At 37.2% G+C, this 22952-nt stretch overlaps 1 protein-coding gene across 5 annotated transcripts; it reads left to right on the top strand.

Moving 5' to 3' along the window:
* Positions 1-7640: 7640 nt before the first annotated feature.
* LOC135107553 (cyanocobalamin reductase / alkylcobalamin dealkylase-like) lies at positions 7641-21736 on the top strand. Of its 5 annotated transcripts, XR_010271821.1 has the most exons (4): positions 13716-14007; positions 15031-15776; positions 18030-18340; positions 19933-21736. XR_010271821.1 is itself a non-coding variant. In XM_064017553.1 (3 exons), exons 2-3 carry the CDS (start codon positions 15220-15222, stop codon positions 18214-18216), a joined length of 744 nt encoding a protein of 247 aa, XP_063873623.1. In that variant the 5' UTR covers positions 7641-7778; positions 15031-15219; the 3' UTR covers positions 18217-21736. The 5 variants fall into 5 exon arrangements, 4 of the variants coding, with proteins under 4 accessions (XP_063873623.1, XP_063873622.1, XP_063873624.1 ...); XM_064017553.1 differs by lacking the exon at positions 13716-14007 and adding an exon at positions 7641-7778 and having other exon boundaries at positions 18030-21736; XM_064017552.1 differs by lacking the exon at positions 13716-14007 and adding an exon at positions 12148-12234 and having other exon boundaries at positions 18030-21736.
* The last annotated feature ends 1216 nt before the right edge of the window (positions 21737-22952 follow it).

Raw genomic sequence — 22952 nt, 5'->3', positions numbered from 1 at the left:
CGCTCATGTTCATTTAAAGGGCCTTTGTTGGAGTGTGCCCATTGTCCATCCGCGAGTGCCACTGATTACCTGCTTGACCCCTACCAGCCTTGGTCTCGAGTACACACCGAGTGCCTTGATGAGAAACCTGAACCTCCTAACGACAGGAAACTCACCGGTACAGGCCACTACGATCAGCAAGTTTAGCGCGGTATGGCTTGCTGCCTCGCACAGGCAAACCTGAATCAGAAAAGAAAGTACCCTACTAGTAAAATATCGTGAAGCTCGTTTGGCTTATCGTTACCTCAGATGGGAACACTACCTATCCCCGGGCTGCAGCTAGTCAACTGAAGTAGTTGCCTCACCAGGATATGTGGGTTTAGAATGCGAATAGGGTTGGGGCACGATTAATTTTACGTTTTAATGATATTGAGAGTAGCAGAAGCAGCAGCAGCAGCAGCAGCAGTAGTAATAGTGGTAGTAGTAGTAGAAGTAGTAGTAGTAGTAGTAGTAATTATTGTTGTTGTTGTTGTTTTAGTAATAGTAGTAGTAGTTATAGTAGTAGTTATAGTAGTAGTTGTAGTAGTAGTAGTGGTGGTGGTGGTGGAGGTGGTAATGATAACAGGTGCAGCATTGCGAATCACAATGATACATCTGTTAACAAGATTAGCGAAAGGAGTAAGTTACAGCCCCAAGTGTGAGAGATGCTCCCGAACGCCATCCAATATTATCACTGCTGATTTACGCTCACTTTCTGCAGCATTCCCTCCAGGGGCGTGCGTAGGTCATGAATGTCACATTGAATCATTGCTCATTGAGGGAAGGCTGTTACACTCACCGGCAACCTCCAGGATAACAACACCATCACCCTTTCTCGCTGGGATTTATCGCCGCCCCACGCTTGCTATAATTAAACCTCAGTTCCCACGCGTCCACGTCACGTCCTTAAATAAAAGCAGTGATTTGTCCACACCACCAACATTGCTCCCTTTAGTAATCTGATGGCTCTTACTTGTCGGGGTGATTTTCAAACATTTTCATTGATCCACGCTTGCTATGATTAAACTTTAGCTCCCTCATGTCCACGTCACGTCCTCAGATAAAAGTAATGACTTATCCCCTTCAACAACACTATGCTCTTTAAGGTTAACTGATGGTCCATGCCTGCTTGTACAGGTGACTATGAACCATTGTCATCAACACTAAAAATGACCGTGACCTTAACTGATGCCGAAGTTTTTACATTATCTTCGGCACAATAAAAGAAATGTTAGCAAGTCAATAAAGAGAAAATAAAAAAAAAACTCATACCCCCCCTCAAATTACCCTTCCTGCAAGAACTTTGACCTTTGAGAGAAAATGCATCTAGTAACCCATCGCTTTAAAAGTCTTTTAAAAGTCTAAATGGTTTTAATTCGATATGCAATCATGGTCAGAACTTGAGTAACAGACACTCATTTCCACTTTGTCCTTTTTTCTCTTGGTCTCTAGTCCTGTGGTCTTCTAAAAGTCTATCAATGTTGTCAGGTTTGTAAGATTTCAGCAGATCAAGGGACTTAAGATTAAGGACAAACACAAAACAGTTGGAATGAATACAGGTTACTCCACTTCTGTACTCCGTCCTTAAGACAATAATGGGCATTATTTTCGAGGGTTTCAGCACCTCATCCCGATTATTTGTAACAGGTTGAAGTGGAAGTTATTAGAATTTTGAATGATATTCTCAGAATTCTAGTGACAGTATAACAAGGATTCTATATCGTTTTGGAAAACATCCATGAGAATGATGCTAATCGTGTTTGTGATTGTCCTAATGAGAAAAGCTGGCGTACAAGAATTACGTGTTAGTTTTATCGGTTAATTTTGGATTTTCTAAGGTTTTCACATGGTAGGTTTATTTCCTCGCAAACTAATTGTATTATGATTTTTTATTGGTATTTTTTATCCATGAAGAGAAGGTTGGCTAGTCACAAGACAGAACTCACATAAAGAAATAAGTGGATAGCGTTCTAAAAAAAAATGGATAAATAAATAAATAATATGTAGAGTTCTAAAATTTGAAGGTGGCATTTAGTTTAGTTCTTGAGGTATCACGATATTCCTCTCTTGAAAGACTCCAAACTTCAGGATGGTCTCAGAATTCAGCAAAAGGTATGAAGGTGTAAATCCTTGCATTAATGAAGTAGACAAAGTAGATGAGAGTGATTTGACAGCTTTTCACCGCACGACAACGGAAAGAGTAAGACAGGTTACAGCTGATAAGTTCACACAGGTAGTTATTATATAAAAGCTGATATTGTTATCAAATGTTATCAAAGAACATTACTTTGATGGAGTAGTGACTTGGCAATGAAGATCACCGTATTCTCCATATTGTGAGTTCATGCATGGAAATGGAAAGATCAGAGGCTCAGGATTATACTTTAGGATGGTGGAAAGGAATATATATAAAATTAGCAGATTCTCACCTCCTATATATTGAGGTGCACAATTCTGCAATAACGATTCTAGGGTAACTAACAATTAAGCTTGAGTGTCAAGGCGACGAGTACGAATATTAATTGTTCAAGCGACTCATAACCCACTGCCTGTCACATCCACCACTTGCATTCATCAACGAATATGAAACCTTGTATGTAAATTCTCACCTGGTAATATGAGACATGCTAAACAGAGGAGCACACCGCTAATATTAATGCAAATATTGTGCATCAGAGTCATCTGCTCATGCTCACCGCAGCCTAGCAGCCGCTCGCAATGCAGCGTTCCAATTATCGGGCACAACTTGAAAAGTAAGGTGATCGATCTAGTAAAAAAAAAAAAAAAAAAATCATATATATATATATATATATATATATATATATATATATATATATATATATATATATATATATATATATATATATATATATATATATATATATATATATATATATATACTCGTATATATATTACACACACCATTCTCTCTCTCTCTCTCTCTCTCTCTCTCTCTCTCTCTCTCTCTCTCTCTCTCTCTCTCTCTCTCTCCTCTCTCTCTCTCTCTCTCTCTCTCTCTCTCTCTCTCTCTCATATATATATATATTACACACACCATTCTCTCTCTCTCTCTCTCTCTCTCTCTCTCTCTCTCTCTCTCTCTCTCTCTCTCTCTCTCTCTCTCTCTCTCTCTCTCTCCCTTCTCCGCATAGCATGGTGTGTGTGTGTGTGTGTGTGTGTGTGTTACACGTGAGATAGTTGCGACATCTTAAAAAAGGGACGAAGATGCAGGAGCGGGATGAGTATGAAGAAAGGAGGAGCAGGCGAGGGATATTATCATAAAATTTTGCTGCTCGCAGGAGCCTTTTCTTCGTCCTCCTTTATGGTAATGCAGCTCTGGCGTAATGGTCGGCATTTCTCGTTCTTTTGTGGTTCCTGCTGTTTGCGCAGAGACAAAGATACATCTTGTATTTCGAAATACTTAATACCTCTTACTCTCATTTTTCCACCTGTCGCAAATGTTTAAGGTAATGAATTTTAAAAGAGATGTGTGTGTGTGTGTGTGTGTGTGTGTGTGTGTGTGTGTGTGTGTGAAGGACAATTCAGGAAGATGGCACAGTCCAACAGTGGCCGGGAAGAACCATCATTTAACTCCGTCAGTAGTCGGCTGTTTTATGCTTACTGCTTGAAGCCTTACAAAACCTAAACTTTCTTTGCATCATCTCTTCATTTTATTGTCTGGTCTCCCTTAACATCACCGCTATTTGCTTTTTACTTTTTAGTCACGTCTTCATTGTATTAAGAATGTTTCATTCTCATGGTGCCTTCATCTTTTAGCTCGTTCTCTTTTGACATGTTACCTTGCCTTCCTTAAGTAGGGACGAAGTAGATAAATGAATAGATTTATTGACCATACAAAAAATAGCATATACATACACATTATAATTTATGGTCCATCAAAAAAGCATATGAGAAAATGACATTTCCAGTTCAAATCATAGATAATCTAAAATTACTGAGCAATCAGGAACAAATTCTTAGAATCTTATGTAAAACCTGACATACATCTTCATCTACCACTCGTCCAGACAACAAATTATGAGTACCATTTGCACTGTACATGTTGCGAACCTCATGTGCTGAGACAGTCAAGGCAGATCAAAATCTAATCGAGTCATGGTAAACTCCTTGGCCTGATCAGTAAAGTTGTCAGACTCGTGTTTCCGTGAGGGACGTGGCAGAGATTCGATCTTCAGCGAAAGTCTCTCACAGGAGATTTATTCCTCAGATCAATTTCTCAGATCAATTTCTCAGTGTTTCCATGATACGGCTGAACACTACCCTCACGGCCTTACCTTTGTAAGTAGTCCCCAAGAGAGCGGTCCGCGTTGGTTGTTACCGGAGGCCGTTTTAAGGACAAACCACAGATCACTTAAGCGGAGAGCAAGACATTTTCTGTTATGTATGTAATTGCAACACTTTAGATTCGAGACTTCTGAAACTTTGCATGCTGGGATAGTAGAACAGAAACCAAGCCTGAATGATTGTGGGTATCTTCATCTCAATTGCTTATCGTAAATCCACTGTGCGCCCGCACCGCGTGTGTGTTTGTGTGTGTGTGTGTGTGTGTGTGTGTGTGTGTGTGTGTGTGTGTGTGTGTGTGTGTGTGTGTGTGTGTGTGTGTGTGTGTGTGTGTCTTTCCATAGCTCATATTAAAGTTTAGTGTTTTGCTTAAGTCACTTTTGACAGGAACTGCGTAAAATAAAACACGGTATTTATGTAACAACTTTTCCTCTCGATGTGTATAAAGTAAGCACCAACAAATTTTGTTTCTCTCTCTCTCTCTCTCTCTCTCTCTCTCTCTCTCTCTCTCTCTCTCTCTCTCTCTCTCTCTCTCTCTCTCTCTCTCTCTCTCTCTCTCAAGAGATGGTACGAATCCATATCCTGACTTCTGAAAAGCGGATCCGGAACACGGGCAATATTCACGACTCCATTCAGACCTAGCAATTGTTCTTATTGTTGCTGCTGTTGTTGTTGTTGTTGCTGCTGCTACTGCTGTTGTTGTTGTTGTTGTTGTTGTTGTTGTTGTTGTTGTTATTGTTGTTGTTGACACGAAGTTGAATTAACAGAATTAAGTGAATTTTCTTTCCCCCCGCATTACTGCCACCGCGTAACAAACACCAGTGTAAGACCAAAAAGACAAGCAGCCAGCACATCACAGTTAAAAGCCGCTCAGCGCTTTCACTCGAAACGTATTGAACTAATAGGGTAATTAGGCAAATTAAGCGCTAAATTTACACATTAGGTAGAAAAAACGTGCAGGCTTTCCTTAGCGGCTTTTCCCTTGGGTGCAGTCACCGTTTGATGTTTACCTTGGGATAGAAATGTTTCCATCAAAATTTATTTAAAAACTCTAATATGATTACCTTATGGTGTGTGTGTGTGTGTGTGTGTGTGTGTGTGTGTGTGCACTTTATGTGATAGGGGCACTGGCCAAGGGCTAAAAAGAAAGAAAGTAGTAAAAAAAGCCCAATGAAGACGCCAGTTCCTAAAGAATAGAGCCAGAAGGATTAGTCAAAATTAAAGGAGAAGTGTCTTAAAACCTCCCTCTTGAAAGAGTTCGAGTTAGAGAAAAATACAGAAATACAGAAGCAGGCAAGGAGTTTCACAGTTTACCAGTCAAAAAGATAAAAGACTGTGAATACTAGTTAACTCTCGCAGTAGGGAAGTAGACAGAATAGGGGTGAGAGAAAGTTTTGTGCAGCGAGGCCGCGGGAGGAGGAGAGGCAGACAGTTGACAGGATCAGAAGAGCAGTTAGCGTGAAAGTAGCGATAGAAGAGAGCAAGAGATGCAACACTGCGACGATGAGAGAGACCTTGAAGACAGTTTGAGGAGAGGAGCTGATAAAGCAAAATCAGTGTGTGTGTGTGTGTGTGTGTGTGTGTGTGTGTGTGTGTGTGTTACGAGAGTTTGGACTTCTTTTTTTTTTATTGTACATCTTATCTACCGAAGTACTGTATCCTTCAGGTCGTGGTCTCCAGCACACGACACCACAACTCTCCTTCCTTCATTACTCCTGCCGGTATCGCATTTTACTTCGCTGCTGTGTTCAAGCCGTCCATATATTTTTCTTCAGTTACTCAACAAGTTTTCAAATATGAATTTCAGCATTTTCTTTTCCGGCTTTTATGATTTTTTTTCCTCAAAAAAATTAAAGCTTTTCTTCCATTACCTTTCACTGCTTAATATATGTTGACTCAAATGTATTCAACTTTGATGGCTTACTTAGAGGTTAAGCTGTGACTGCCATCTGTAATGAAAATAGATAAGGAAATTAATAAAATGGAACAATTAAATAATTATCCGGTATAACAGGCCTCGTCACTCACCCAGGCACACCGAGAGGACGAACACGCGTCCAGCTTTGTTATTCCTGGCATGCTGTAAAAAAAAACAAATAAAAGAAACAGAGGCAAAAGACTAGAAACTTTTCACAAGATTTTTTTTTACTTCCAACGTAACAAAGGAAAAAGAGAAATACTCGAGCTACGGTTTGTGTGTGGGAGAGAGAGAGAGAGAGAGAGAGAGAGAGAGAGAGAGAGAGAGAGAGAGAGAGAGAGAGATCAAGCAAATGATGGGAATGATTATGATACGGAATTCAGAGAAAATGCAGACCTCCTTCACTGTCATTAAGCGAGAGCAACAAGAGAGTGTTCTTAAGTGAGCTGGCCAGAAAATAATGCCAGGTTATGTTACTACGAAAGTCGAGTTAAAATAATGTATCTGGAAGTGATGATGATCCCTGTTATGCATGTACTGTTACTGCTACTGTACAGATTATCCTGGAAAAAAAAAAAGGTGGAACAGATCTTATTAAAAAAGTATTTGTATATAATTAAGTGTAGTATTAAACAGCATTGACTATACATGGCTCCCCTGCACACTTAATGATAATTCCTTGGTACTGGAGGCAGAATGGAAATAATGTTGACAACAAGTATCTTTATTTACCGTCACTCAACACTGTTTTACCTTCGTTTCGTAGCTTTACATACTGAATGAACCCAGCTTTACAGACGAGTGAGAGCCAACTGCAGTAATTCAAACCCCGAGTGGATACTAGAGATGTGTGCGTGTCCCTTCTTTCCTCTTCCTCAGCCAAGTTTGTGATTCGAGTCGGAAATGTCCAAAATGTTACCCTTGAGGATTAGAAGGATGTAAGGAGAGCTTAGCAATCAGAAACCCAAGGATAGTGTGTGTGTGTGTGTGTGTGTGTGTGCGTCGTGAGAAATTAATATAACTAGCAGACTGAGCGTGAATGCTTAACGATCTTTCTTTGTTCCTTATACGTAGTGAAGTGAGCAGGGTAAAACGAATTAACAATACATTAAATAATAATGTAGTATACTTAGAATATGTATAACCCCCCCGCAGGTAAACTCGTCAGACTATTCCATGTAACAAGTTAATCACTCGTGTGACTAATAACACAGTAGTGACAAGGTCTCCTCAAGAATAATGAGAAGTATAACGAAAATAAACAAGTAAAACCGCCTTTGAGTAAATAATATGAAATCGTGAATAACAAGTGTAGGCCCACACAACTATTATAACACGTATTACATATATTCTTAAAAATGTTAACCTTTATTTTTCCTTTTCTTTGGTATTGTTGTTTCAGCAAACCCGTCTCACTGCTTCGTGAAACTGTTCTTTTGGGGTCGGAGAAGGAGAAGGAGGAGGCAGAGAGAGAGAGCAGTTTTGGTGAGGAAGGGACGCTGGGGGAACGGAAAGTAATGGAAGAAGCAGGTCCTAGGAGGTAAGTACAGCGATGGTTGTGGAGATAGTGGTAAAATAATTTAATAATAATAGTAATAATAATAATAATGATAATAATGATAATAATAATAATGATAATAATGATTGTGCTAAAGGAGTAAGTGGAAATGAATGTGAGGTGGTAGTGGAAAGCAAACTGGACCAGGCAATTTGTAAAGTAATAATAATAATAATAATAATAATAATAATAATAATAATAATAATAATAATAATAATAATAAATGGTTTATTTGTCCAAGAAAGGTTTACGTGAAAAAACATAGCGTCTTAGCTTACATAGTCATTTGTGGTATACATTGTGTAATAAAACTCTACAAATACGATAATATAATAATAATAATAATAATAATAATAATAATAATAATAATAATAATAATAATAATAATAACTTTAAATAGGCAGGAAATTAAAGCAATAGGACGGTAGTTTGAGGGATTAGAACGGTCACCCTTTTTAGGAACAGGCTGAATGTAGGCAAACTTCCAGCAAGAAGGAAAGGTAGATGTTGACAGACAGAGTTGAAAGAGTTTGACTAGACAAGGTACAAGCATGGAGGCACAGTTTCGGAGAACAAGAGGAACCTCATCAGGTCTATAAGCCTTCAGAGGGTTAAGGCCAGCGAAGGCATGAAAAACATCTATGAGAAGAATTTTAATAGGTAGTATGAAGTAGTCAGAGGGTGGAGGAGAGGGAGGAACAAACCCTGAATCGTCCAAGATAGAGTTTTTAACAAATGTTTGAGCGAAGAGTTCAGCTTTAGAGATAGGTGTGATAGCAGTGGTGCCATCTGGTCGAAATAAAGGAGGGAAAGAAGAAGCAAAGTTATTGGAGGTATTTTTTGGCTAGATGCCAGAAGTCATAAGGAGAGTTAGATCTTAAAAGATTTTAACACTCTATTAATGAATGAGTTTTTGGCTGGTTGGAGAACAGACTTAGCATGGTTCCGGGCAGAAATATAGAGCGCGTGAGATTCTGGTGATGGAAGGTTTAAGTACCTTTTGTGGGCTACTTTTCTATCATATATAGCACGAGAACGGGCTGTGTTAAACCAAGGTTTAGGTAAAAAAAAAAAAAAGTGAGGAATGTACGCCTCCATGCCAGACACTGTCACCTTTGTTATGCACTCGGCACACAGAGACGGGTCTCCGACACGGAAGCAGTAGTCATTCCAAGGAAAATCAGCAAAATACTTCTTCAGGTCCCCCCAACTAGCAGAGCCAAAACGTCAGAGGCACCTCCGCTTAGGGGGATCTTGAGGAGGGACTGGAGTGATAGGAAAAGATACAGATATGAGATTGTGATCAGAGGAGCTCAACGGAGAAGAGGGTGACAGCACAAGCAGAAGGATTAGAGGTTAGGAAAAGGTCAAGAATGTTGGGCGCATCTCCAAGACGGTCAGGAATACGAGTAGGGTGTTGCACCAATTGCTCTAGATCGTGGAGGATAGCAAAGTTGAAGGCTAGTTTACCAGGATGGTCAGCAAAGGGGGAGGAAAGCCAAAGCTGATGGTGAACACTGAAGTCTCCAAGAATGGAGATTTCCGCAAAAGGGAAGACAGTCAGAATGTGCTCCACTTTGGGAGTTAAGTAGTCAAAGAATTTCTTATAGTAAGAGAAGTTAGGTGAGAGGTATACAGCACAGATAAATTTAGTTTGAGAGTGACTCTGTAGTCGTAACCAGATGGTAGAAAACTCAGAAGATTCAAGAGCGTGGGCACAAGAGCAAGTTAAGTAGTTGCTCACATAAACGCAACATCCAGCTTTGGATTGAAAATGAGGATAGAGAAAGTAGGAGGGAACAGAAAAGGGGCTACTGTCAGTTGCCTCAGACACCTGAGTTTCAGTGAGGAAAAGAAGATGAGGTTTAGTAGATGAGAGATGATGTTCTACAGATTGAAAATTAGATCTAAGACTGCGAATGTTGCAAAAGTTAATGAAGAAAAAATTGAGGGGGGGTGTCAAGACACTTAGGGTCGATATCAGAAGAGCAGTCTAACCTGGGGACATTTGTTGTCCCCTCCCCAGATGGAGACTCCGAGGCTGGTGTAGGAGTCGCCATGATAATTTTGAATTTTGCTTGAAGGGTGTGTGTGTATTTAGGTACTTGTAGTTTTGTGTGGAGGAAGAGAGTTGTCTTTACAGGGCAGGATGTGACTGCCGCCTTGTATTGTGAGACACAAAGGGAAGCGTTGAGTGAGGCCACAGCTGGGTTTATTGATAAGTTCACAGCACCCCCCTGATCCAGTGCTTTAGACCTCACTGGGAGTAATTATCGTTTCGGCAGATGCCTACTGCCTCCTCACGTGTTGTCTCCTCTTGTCTGTGATATTGTGCTGTTCCTTTGTTTGTCGTCATGGGAAGGCTCAAGAAGTATATAGCATGTCGGCGTGAGCTTGAGAACGCAGTTGGAGGACGAAACAAAGAGGAAAATAGAGGAAGAGCCAAGCACCTGTACCGCCCGCGGGCACATCCATTCCACCGTCTCATGACTCACCCCAGCCACCCTGCACCGAGTGCTAAGAATAGATCTTTGTATGATGAGAAGAAATAAAGTTAGAAATGAGTGATAGTAAACGTTGTTTCCCTGAAGAAACGGATGTAGAGGAGGTAGTAAGAAAAATGTTTTTCGTACCTCACCAGTTGTTACAGTAAAATCTATTCATCGTCAGATAGACACATTCATGCTGGTGCAATGACTGTGGTGCAGTAATCCACGGCAAAGTGCAAAACAAAAATTACTATCCACTAATAATAATGTTTGTGTATGTCTTGATGTTGCTTGGTGTGGGATTCGATCGTGTTTGCAAACTAACTTCCTTCTTGAATGTGAAACACACAGGGTTTGCTATGTACCTAAGATATGCAAACCATGATACTGAAACAGCTGTTGAACATGCCAAACATTGTCTAATGAAGTGTAGAAGAGTTGTGAATGTGAGTGAGTCATGGCGTGACGGACGTAGCGGCTCCTCCTAATCGTGTTTTCTCAGAAGCAAGATTTTTATCTTTCATTGTATATATCTCGTTGGTTTTTCATGCTTTTTACTTCATTCACTTTTATTTTATTATTTATTAAGTTTTCTATATATTTTTTTTTTTTTTTCGATTTTTGGATTTGGCTGATTATTTATATATTTTTAAAGTGTATTTGCGATTTTTTTAAGCTGTTGAAAAGTTGTTCGTTTTCATTTTTTTTTTTTTCATGAAATAACACATTAAAGAATAGCAAACGAAAATAAGATTCATTCTTGAATGATCAATTTCATCAATAACAACTTTAAAATTAATATACGTCATCAAATTATTTACTAATAATTGATCAAAATCGGATTTAAAATCCAACTTTTTTTTTTCAACAATATTATTTTCTCTTCTTTCTTTTCCATATTTCTTGAAACTCTACACACGCAAGTAGATATCATTGCTACTTCTTAGTAAAATTTCATGTAATTTGAAGCAGTATTTAATTTTTTCAACGAAAAAGCGTTGACCTACTCCTTAAGGAAAAACAATTGTACATATGTAAAATATTATTTTGAGTTCTTATGAGTGGTGCGTAGAAAATAATCATATTTCACCAAAGAAAATAAATTAATAAGACGAAAAAAAAAAAAACTTTTTATCGATGAATACTTTTTATATCAAGATTTTTCTGCATTTCATTATTTAATAATCATTAAACTTAGAGAAAAACTTTTGATAGAGAATTTTTGTTTTGTACAATTCTGAACTTATATATATATATATATATATATATATATATATATATATATATATATATATATATATATATATATATATATATATATATATATATATATATATATATATATATATATATATATATATATATATATATATACTTTTTTTTTTCATCTGATAATTTCCTTAGTTAATTTTAATGACTACGTTATTTCGGTTATAGTGTATATAGGAGCATTTTCTTTACATGTAACCAAACGAAACCTAAGTCATTGGTTATGAAATGGTTATACAAGCTGAGGAAACTATCAGTAGTTCGTTTAAGGTGTGGATTTTTACTGTTGCATTCATTTAAAAAAGAATAAACATTAAAGTTTATATTTTAGTACTACTGGCTTAAAGGCAGAAGTGAAGAAAAATGGCTAGATAAATTAGTTAATGAATCAGTAAAAGTAAAGTGTAAACATTTTAACGAAGAAATTATTAATGTATAGTCTGATTTGAAACAGCCGTATTAGTTGTCATATTCTGATAATCTAAGGTTCTGTACTTAGGCTGGCATGACTCAGGACAATACAAACACTGGCAATCTCACTAATCATTATTTCATAGTTTACATTTTGATATTGTGACCCTGTTAGGGCGAGTGAAGCAAAGGAGAAAGCCGAGTGTAGCTGTCGACAGTGTCGACCGGCGGCGGCAGGTTCATGGCCATGATCCGGGGTACTGTTGCAGGCAGGTGGTTTGTGGACTGTTCATGCCTTTGCAGTAGATAGGTTAATGTTAAAGATAAGTCAAGTATGGTATTGAAATAACATGGAGGTTTTATGTTAAAGATAAGTCAGGTATTGAAATAACATGTGGCGGGGGAGGGTTTCATCCAAGGACTCGATTAGTTAATATCGTTGATAACTTCAAGCGTTGATCACGACTTGAAAAAAAAAAAAAAAAAAGTCATTTTTGTCGAGAATTAACGACTAGGAATTAGTTGGCTAACATAATTCCCTGATCCTATAAGTTAATATTGACTGAAAGAGTAATGGAGATGGTGACGCAATATTGTCTTAAGTACCAAGGATTAGTTCAGTGACATCGATCACTATCAGTACTCCTTCCAACTTATTATGAGCTTTGCCAGGTCCATGTTAGGTGTACTTAAAAAGTTTCAGGTATTAGTGGCTTTATGCCTTTCATGCTCTTGTATGTGCTTGTTAAATGTCCGGCTATTCAGGGAAGGTTTTCCGGAAAGATATTTAACCCACACAACTTGGGATTTCTTTTTTTTCAAATAGTTATATGGACTGTGCCATTGCATCAGTAGCCATCAAATGATCCAGTTGATACTAATATTTCCATGCCCACAGCCTCCATGGTGCCATCAGTTATGACACTCATTACTCTTGTATTACAATTTCATTAGTGTCCTAAAACATATCAAAGGCAGTGGCAAGGCACCACCTTTCTGTGATAGCATTTATTTTGAATAACAGGAGATAAAACTCTTGACAGTCAGGTCAATAAAGCCTTTCAGAAAGGAAGGTGCTTGTAAAGTAGCCACACCTAGGATAACATGAAAATATTTCACACAATGACATGTGTAACGTACTCATTCCCACTGCCACTGAGCCCCTATATTTATTTTTGTTAAAATTATAGTGTTAATTAATACATACATTTTGATTTTTTCATTACCAAAGGTTGTATGTTAGGTGATTGTGGTTGACTTACAAGTTTCCACTTAACCATTTTCTCTCTACCCATAGCTAACAAGACTGAAGATTAGGGTGAATAAATCAAACGTAAGGCATTTGTCTAAAATTGGGCCCCCTTTCACACTGTCTGACAAAATTATTTTTGTTATAGGTCACAGTGTGTATGATATGGTGTTAATTACATTTTCATAAGGGATTGTTCATTTTCAAGATATTTTGTTATGTCTAAGTTGTTGGGAACAGTCTCCAGACATTTCATTAAGTGGTGTGTTTACTCGTAAGTGTGGTTTTGCTGCTTATGCATTTCTCTATGTATGGATTATATATTTCTACTATATCACACAAACTAGTAATAATGTCATCCCAAATATACCCAGAAAAGGCTCCACAATATTATACAGAAAGAGGAACATTATAAGTGTGGGTATTTTGGTATTGTCTTATACAGCAATAAAAATAACACAGCCTCTTTTCTCAACAGATGGCAAAGAACTTTGTTTGCTGTGGTATATGATATTAGATCACATTAATTGTACCTCAGAGATAATAGAAGACAAATACACTGCCAGGTTAATCACATGATACTGAGAGAAAGAATTTGAAGTGGCTTCTCATCATGATTGCCCTTCAACATGATGGCCTCCCACAACAGCCCTGTGTCTATCATATCTGCCCCAGACACAGAGTCAGCATGATCTTTGCTCAGATGTATAAAGTAGTGTAGATATTTGTTTTGCCTCATTTCTTAATGTAATTTGACCTAAAACTATTGGTTAAGATGAAGTTCAAGAATCAGGTTAGTAAACAATTTTAGGATTTTGACAGTGTTGAGTTAACATGCCTTTTCTACCACACTTCATAGCAGCATGGTGATATGTCTCCTCTGACACACAAATGATGAGCTTTTGTGAGTCAGAGCAAGATTTGTTTTATTATTTCTTATATAGTACAAGTTCGTCAATTTCATAATTTGTATCTTTGGATAGAAAGGGAGACACAAGGAAACTTTTCATGCTGATTAAGTGTGGCTACAGCCTTTAATGGTAGGTGATTGGGGTTTTTGAGTTTGTCATTGTTATGTTGTCAAAAATATTGTTGTAGGGGAGGTGTACTATATTGTTGGTTATACATACAAACTTCTATTGTTGAAATACCTACCTACATACACATTCAGTAGATTTACTGCCTGATGTCAATACATAGAGTTGCCAAACTGCTGCCTTTCTAGTACTAGTACACAAAACTATGGAAGTGTGAACTGGTAAATGGTGAAACTCCTAACATCCTCAGGAACCTTGCAGAGTTACAGTATAAGCCATGCTGTGCATAGTTACTTTGTGTTTAATGTATATGTATACATTAGGTTTGGTTTTATTTTGAAATTTGTACAAAATTACTGGTTTTGGCCTGGGAAAGCTGTTTAAAAGTTATTTCTGAATTCAGTTAATACCTTTCATACAAAAACTTCAATACATGATAGTATTCTGTTAGTAACTATGTTTGACATCTTAACCATATTATTTTCTTAGTATAGGGTGATGTCATGTTTCATGTAGCAGTGCAAGATCCCATATACTTAAGAAAATATATTTGATATGCAGGAGCAGTTCTGAACTTATCCTTAGTTACTCCAGACCTGTGGAGCCTATAAAATAATAAGTACCACTATATGAGTAGTGATCATAAGAATAATTTGAATGAGGTTTTCTTTCCAAAAATCATGATGCCTTTGGAAAGATAACTAGAAAATTATAGCAAAGGAAAACAATTGTCAACATAGTTTATAGATTAGGTAATTGATGTGGTATTTTTCTTACAGATTTGCATAGCAAGAATTCCTTTTATGGGCAACTGTTTCAAAAAATTCTGAAAAGGAAAAGCATGACTACTTGAAAGGCATTGAAATCAGTCATACATGCAAAATTTTCTAACATATTCAAGCTGTGGTGCATTAATGTGTATGGAGTCAAAGTACTGAAAGAGTACAGCAAGACAAGAAAGCATCATCATGGTAACTATCACTCTGGAAAAACTGAGAGAGATTGAAAGAAAACTTTCATCATTACTTTCTCCCTATGGATTTGAGTGTCATCCTTTCAAAATTGGCTGGTACAATGAGCAGGTCTCAAAGGCTTTTCTCCTACCACACAATGATGATACAGTGGCATTCATCATCATCAGCACACCAAGCATGTTTGAGAAGGCTTTCATTCCATATCTAGCTTCAGCTGACTGCACAAGAACAAAGCAGGACCCCATTGACCAGTGCATGATGCATTATTTTGCTGCAATTAAAGCAGAGTTTGCAGACCTTGAAATTGAGACTATTCATGATTTTCAAACCACACCAAGTAAGCGACCCAGAGTTTTGGTCCAGACTGCTGGCCACGTTTCTGGGGCAGTGAGATACTATCAGCGGAAAGACTTGTTGTCTGATCCTTGGTGTCCTGAGAGAAAAATCTTTGGTGTTTGTGTGCACCCTGAATTTGGAGGATGGTTTGCTCTCCGAGGTGTTGCTATCTTCACAACTGTCAACTGTCCAGAGTTGCAAAGAAAATGCCCAAGGTCAGTGTTGATGCATCTTAGCAATGCTTGTATACTAGTCATATTGTATAGCTATAACATTTCTCTCTCTCTCTCTCTCTCTCTCTCTCTCTCTCTCTCTCTCTCTCTCTCTCTCTCTCTCTCTCTCTCTCTCTCTCTCTCTCTCTCTCTCTCTCTCTCTCTCTCTCTCTCTCTCTCTCTCTCTCTCTCTCTCTCTCTCTCTCTCTCTCTCTCTCTCTCTCTCTCTCTCTCTGCCCATTTATAAATTTAGTTGCCATATAGCTTGGTCATAAGTTAATGACATAACCTTGTATTAATTTTCTCCCAAGAGAAAATATAACATTCCAAAGGAGATGCCATCGGACCAGGGACTTGAGCACTGGAAGTTATCATTTATGGTTTTTATGGCTCTTACAAATGTCAGCCTCTAAAAACATGTAAACTCTTCATTCTTATTAATTAGTTCATGGGAAAGCTAGACCAGCACACACATTCTATAATGCTGCACAAGCATGCAATTATTTCACATGCCCTTCTTTTTCTCAATGTAAAATATCATCCATGTGTCCATAGTTCAACATAATTATGCACAAAGTAGCTCCCTACCACTCCAACATGGACACTTTATCAAAGTGCATGATGCATCCATATGCTGATTCCCCAAATGGGTGGCACTACCAGCTTTACACCAACAACCACAATTGAGTGGCTAAGTATGGCACACATGTTTGTCTTTGTTCACATCACAAAATTGCTATCAATTAAATTGTTTTGGGAACACATCAAAATTAGTAAAATATCCTTATGTGAAATCTTAAAAGCTGCAGTACAATATAGAATATCTGATGGATGGATCCACTAGAAATGGCAAATTTGTTGATTGTGCACATCATCTCACTCCCTAGGTACTTAATAGAATAATTGACTTTAGAATGGATTAATCACACATTCAAACTTATGATTTATAGAGGTTTCCTTCATTCATTCTTTATGATTATATTACAGTTTACAGCACTAGGATGTAATTAGTTTATCTTATTTAATTATCCTTGCTTTATTTCATTATTTTAATCCATAATCCTTTATTTTAATTCACAATCCCTTCATAATGAGAGATATGTAACAATTGCTCATTGAATGCCAAAATTTTTATAATCTAATATCTTTCCTCTTGCTTTAATGTACTTTTAGATTTCTGCATGTAAGTCTTCTTATGTACTTTGTGCTAACCTGACATATTCCTGAACACCTTAAGAGGTGTTCCTATAATGACACTTAAGACCTTGCACACACACAGCATTTTCAACTGTAGCAGTGCATACACGATAAGTTTCCCACCACATAGCAGAGAAAACACTTGGCAGTATGTAGTCACCTCCATAGATAGCCATTATTAACTTCATTGCCACAGTAAAAAAAAAAAAAAATCCCTTTGTGCAGTACCCAAGTTTCTTACCTCTGTCAAGCTGCACCCTCCTCAGATTTTGAGATTCAGTCTTAGGATCTAAACTTGATTCTTTACAATTATGATCCCAGTTACCTTAGGGAAGCTGAGAAACCTCTCAAAAAAAAAGTAGTAAGAAGCCTTGGAACTTACAGATGATGCTGTAACAATTGGGGTTATGGATCTCCAAGGGAGTGGAATGGTAGGATAGAGGTGGAGTTGCACCTTCATTTGAATGCTCTGGAGATGGTAGATTAGATGTGGCAGATCCTGATCTGTGGTACATCACACGTTGCCTTCCACACTGCTTGCATAAGACCGATTCTTTTGTGGCATGTAGATAATTGTCACATGCAAGGTAATTGCTTACACCTGTGACTTCAAACATTTTATTTGGGGGGAAGTGAGTCTATCATACCTAAAAGCTTTTTTTTTTTTGCCATTCTAAGCATTTCCTTATTGTGTGTATATAATTTTCATCATATCACAGATAATGAGTAATGAATAAACATTACCTTCATTTTGAAGACATTCCATAGGTAAAATATATTGTAAGAACTGCTATTACAATAGTAATTGTTAATTTAATCATATTGTGAGCCTTGTACACTTACTCATATTTCTCTTTGCACAATTTCTGAATTGTTTTGACTCCATCCCTAACATGTTGGGGACTTACCTCATTTGCAGTTTTTTTCAAGTACCAATTAGACAAGTGTGTACTTGATGTACAATAATGCAGATAAGAAGACAACAAGGTTATGTAGGGGTGTATGTATTATGACCACATTGTGGCACCAGGTGTTCTAATGGTGACTTGTGTTTTCTAGGGAAATACTAACAACAGAAAATGAAGTGGCAGAACTTTTACGGCGATACAACGACCAGTGGGAGGACTGGTCTTTTAGAGACATCATTGTGCCAAAAAAACGATACTCAAAGGAGCAGAGGGAATATTTTGCTACCAAGCCAGCAGACAGACTACCCCTGATTGAGAAACTTGTGGCTAGCAACTAAGAAAATAGCAACCAACTCCCATAATTACTTATTTTACAACATACGTGCAATTTGTTTTCAAGCTGGAGATCAAGATACAGTATAGAGTACTACATAGTTTATGGATTGAAAATCAATGGTTTGAGTAAGTAAGTCTTGTATATGCAAACTCAAAAATCCCAACCTACAGTGTGATGAGCTCTAGTTAAATTCAAACAGAAACATATCATAAATTTATTGTTGTGTTTGTACTAGTCAATCTTGGGTTGAGGACCAGATGTCACAATAAGCTAAGCTGTAACTACAAGCTGAAGAGCCCAGTAACCAGTAAAGTGACTGTCCTTGGTCATTTAACAAAACATCCCATCCAGATTAAGTTGTTATACTGTTGCTTGTTTTAAATGTTGTTTCATTTGAAAGCTTGACTATATTGTATAAGTGATCTAGTCATTGAATGCCACAACCCTTGTGGACACTGAAGATGAGCAGCTACTGTTGCAGCAGACAGAATACTATTGCATTATTTTTTCAGAACCTACCAAGAAATGTATAGGATGGAATCATACACATGGGAATGGTTGTCTTATTTTTATTTTGTATGGGGATAGTATGTCTAATACACAAGTTTTTATTATTCATTTAGTACAAGAGTGGTGATACAGAAGGCATGTCAAGATTAATGAAATACAAAATACATTGTGATAGATCAATATTATGTAGTAAATATTAGGGACCACCTAACTTCTTTTGGTGCTTCAATTATGTAGGATTTTGTTGCATATCTGCATATGTTTGGCTCCTTTTCTATGTGCAGTTTGAAAATTTCATGTTTTCAAAGCTTTATGATTAGTCATAAATATTTGACTTTCATTATTATGTAGGTAATAATTATGATTGGGTGTTATGAGTTCAATAATTTCTTAGATATTCATGTTGGTTATGATTAGGATTTGATTGCATTTTTTTAATTGTAGTTTCATGAACATGAATTATTTTGCCCATCCATCAGACGCAGACCTCAGCACCAGCTGAGGCCATTGCTAATACTCTGTGATAAACTATAAAGACATAGGCTTGACACTTGAGATCAACACCTAGGCATGGAAAGTGAGGGTAAACTCATGTTTTAAGAAAGAAAAATGTTAAATATCAACCTCATAACTTACCTGTGTCTTGGAGCTAGCCATGTGGTAGCCACCTTGGCTGATTGCACTAGAGAAAAATATAGTGCTGTGGGTGATGGAGCTGTGACATGATAGTGATATTAGCTAGGTATTTAATATATTGGCTTATTTTTGTATGTATATAACAATTATACAACACATGAGGAACTGAGAAGTAAAAAGTCTTAACCAGCAATGGATTAGTTTTGAGAACAATTATATTAAGCAGGGAAACAGTTTCAGCCATAGTTTGTAACCAAAATACTAGCTGAAATTATACCATTGGAAAGTTTTGGAACAGAGAATGTTTATTTTTTTATTTTTTTTTATTTCCTTTATTTTTCTTATGTATGTATTTTTCAAAAATACCCTAAAATACTAAAAAAAAATTCAAAATTACCACTCCTACAAAAACTCCACAAAATTGTTTAATATTCATATATATGAATATTAAGAAATTATGAAAGTTTCATGCTTTTATACATAAAAGTTAATTTTTGGTGAATTTTTGTAATATTTTTATAAAAATACTTTTGTAATAATACTCATCACCCTTTTCTTTTTTTGGTTTTAGCTGTGTTAACTTGCCAGTTTTCTGGATTCATAATTCTCTTGCAAGAAGTACAAGGCTTAGGATAATCACTATCAGTTTCAAATGACAAGTCAAATGAAAAGTCCATGATTTCAAGCAAAATATACCGAGAGAATCAATCCAGCGTGAGTGATGCAAGTGCAGTAAGACAGCACACGAGTGATGTAAGTGCGATGAAACGGCACACACTGGCTGGCAGCTGAGAGCAATGCAGTGATTAGCCACCCACCCACCCAGAGTTAAGATCATCTGCTACTAAGGTTCAGACTTGATATTGAAGAAAAACATGAGTGAGTATGCTACTTTGAATCCATTGTACTGGGGCCAAATGGTCGAGTGTCACTTCTCTCCTCCCCACATTACAGAGGATGGTAGAATCTCCAAGAAACCACTGCTAACTAAAAAAAATAGCAGATTTGCAGGTTACGACCTTTTACTTGTCAGCTCCTCAATTGCAAACTCATTATTTTCTGCTTTAGAAATGTATATATTGGAATTTCCATGCTGTATTTGCTAGATACTGTGTTACATATTTGACTCAAGCTCATGTTACTTGTGATTTTATCTCGTGTGCAGCTTAATTTAAAGGTGGAAACAATCATTGCTTGCACCTTTTTTTCATGTCATTTCAAGTGTCACTTTCTTGTGAATCTACATTATTAATCTCTTAATTCAAGCTTTATTTATTAATGTTGCTTAAACATCTGGTCTCTTATTTCTGCCCATGTCCTATTCTTAAAAAATTATTCTTGCTATGCATTATCCATTATAGTTACCACATTTTCTCACCTTTCTTATTTTACTCCTTCCTTATTTCATTATCTCCCTATATTTCTGTTATTTGCAGTTCTTTTAGTTCTTTCTTTAACTGTTCTTATTTTGTTCAAGGTTTTGTGAACATTATTAAATATATATGAATTATGCTCGACTTGATGAAACTTTTACTTAACTTGCTTTGTAATTTCTTACTTTTGCATCTGGCCAATTAAGTTTTCATAGATTTCTGTAAATTGCTTATTTTTTAATTTACTTATCATTCTTTACTATGTCATCTTTTCAGTTTCTTCATTTTATTATTTTAAGTAGTTAATTTCATTAATTAGATATGTGGGTGGCCAAGTGTTTTAAAGTCTTTTGCTACTTTGTGACAGCAAACTGTCTCTTCAACCTCTCTCCATCCATTCTCAGTGAAAAGTTTGACAATCCAGCCCTTTGTTCTTTCTTTGACATGAGTTGTCAAGGCTTCACTCTGTTTTACTTTAGTGTTTTTTGACAAAGCTATACATACAAGTCAGTGGGAGTGAGGACAGTGGTGATGGTAAAGCTGCAGTAGTGGCATTGTGTGGGTTGGCAGAAAGTCAACTCAGAAGTCAACTTACACATGCCAGTGCATTTATACAGGTAAGCTAAAGGAACAGGTACAGGTGCATTGGAATTTAGCATTTATAGTCATGTTGCTGGGCCAGGGTAAATTAAGTCCTTTCCACTTCAATGACATTATGGCTTTCACCAGTCATGCTATTTCCCATTGAGATCAAAGACATTAAACTTTCCCTATAATTTAGATACTACCTACAGTATATTAGTTTGTTGTTATTTTAGTTAGCCACCTGTTTACATCTCTTGTAATAACTACAAGATGTATATATTGCTAGTTTCCACAACCAGAGTAAATACGATCAGAAACATCTGTGAATGGAAAGTATGACAAAATTTACCTGTATCTGAGTTATGGTCACACACAAAACATTGCACTATGGCTTTCAAATAAAATTACAGTTACTTTCACTAACTTTCCATTAATATTTCCTACTAAAGTTTGAAGTAAAGGAGGGAAAGAAGAAGAAGCAAAGTTATTGGAGATATTTTTGGCTAGATGCCAGAAGTCATGAGGAGGGTTAAATCTTGAAAGATTTTGACACTTTCTATTAATGAAGGAGTGTTTGGCTAGTTGGAGAACAGACTTGGCATGGTTCTGGGCAAAAATATAAAGTGCATGAGATTCTGATGATGGAACCTTTTGTTGTAATGCTACTTGAAAATGTTATGTCTCCCATGCTTGTGTGCACTTCCATGATGTAGTAGCTAGCAAGCCTAGATATGAATCTGTTGGACTTGGGTTGTATCTGGAATGGGGCTGTCAGTGCACATCTCACACTGCTGTTCATCCTTCCATCAGAATGGTTGATAAATGGGTACCTGGAATAGGCAGAGATGAGCACCCAGGCAAGAAAAACAAGTGAAAAAGGTAAGTGTGAGGTTAACATGAGTTTTAACCTAATTCAACTCCTGTCCTTGTCAGTTCCCTTTCCTGTTCTCAATTATACCATGCCTTTTTGTCCTCAGCCATGTGGAAGGGTGAGAGGCAGCCCTTGGAGACAGCAAGTTGTGAGTTCTACAGCTTAAAACCTTCACGGTGTTCAAGATTTGCTGCAACACATAGTTACCGCCACACACACACACACACACAGAGAGAGAGAGAGAGAGAGAGAGAGAGAGAGAGAGGGTGGGTGTAGTGAAGATAGGAGAAGCTGAGAGAGAGAGAGAGAGAGAGAGAGAGAGAGAGAGAAAAAGGAGAAAAGGTGTTGTAAATGTGGTATGGGCAAGATGTTTACATCTAAAAATACTGTCCTATAGGTTGCCAGCTGAGGTGACCTGTTGACATGGAAGGGGAACTGGGTGACGCAGCAAGGCCTGAGGGGGCAGAATACAGCTTAGACCTGTGTTGGAAGGATGTTAGTACAGGTTTTCTCATTATTTGGTTCTCCTTGGTTCATCAGGACACCCAGACCCATAACATGTAAGTATGAAGTATGATATGATAATATGTTACTGTTACAGTCATGAATTGTATAATTCACTTACATAATTATTTGTATTAAATACATATTAATTGTATAACCGTCACATGTGCCACTAACGGTGTACTCACTTTTGGATGATGAGTGTGTGGGAAGATGGGTTTGACCTCCATAAAGAAAAGGACCAATTCTCTCCCTCAT

Source organism: Scylla paramamosain, chromosome 15 (assembly GCF_035594125.1).
Source record: "Scylla paramamosain isolate STU-SP2022 chromosome 15, ASM3559412v1, whole genome shotgun sequence".
NCBI lineage: Eukaryota > Metazoa > Arthropoda > Malacostraca > Decapoda > Portunidae > Scylla > Scylla paramamosain.
The sequence above is the reverse complement of the archived record's forward strand: the minus strand, read 5'-3'. Positions and strand labels throughout refer to the sequence as shown.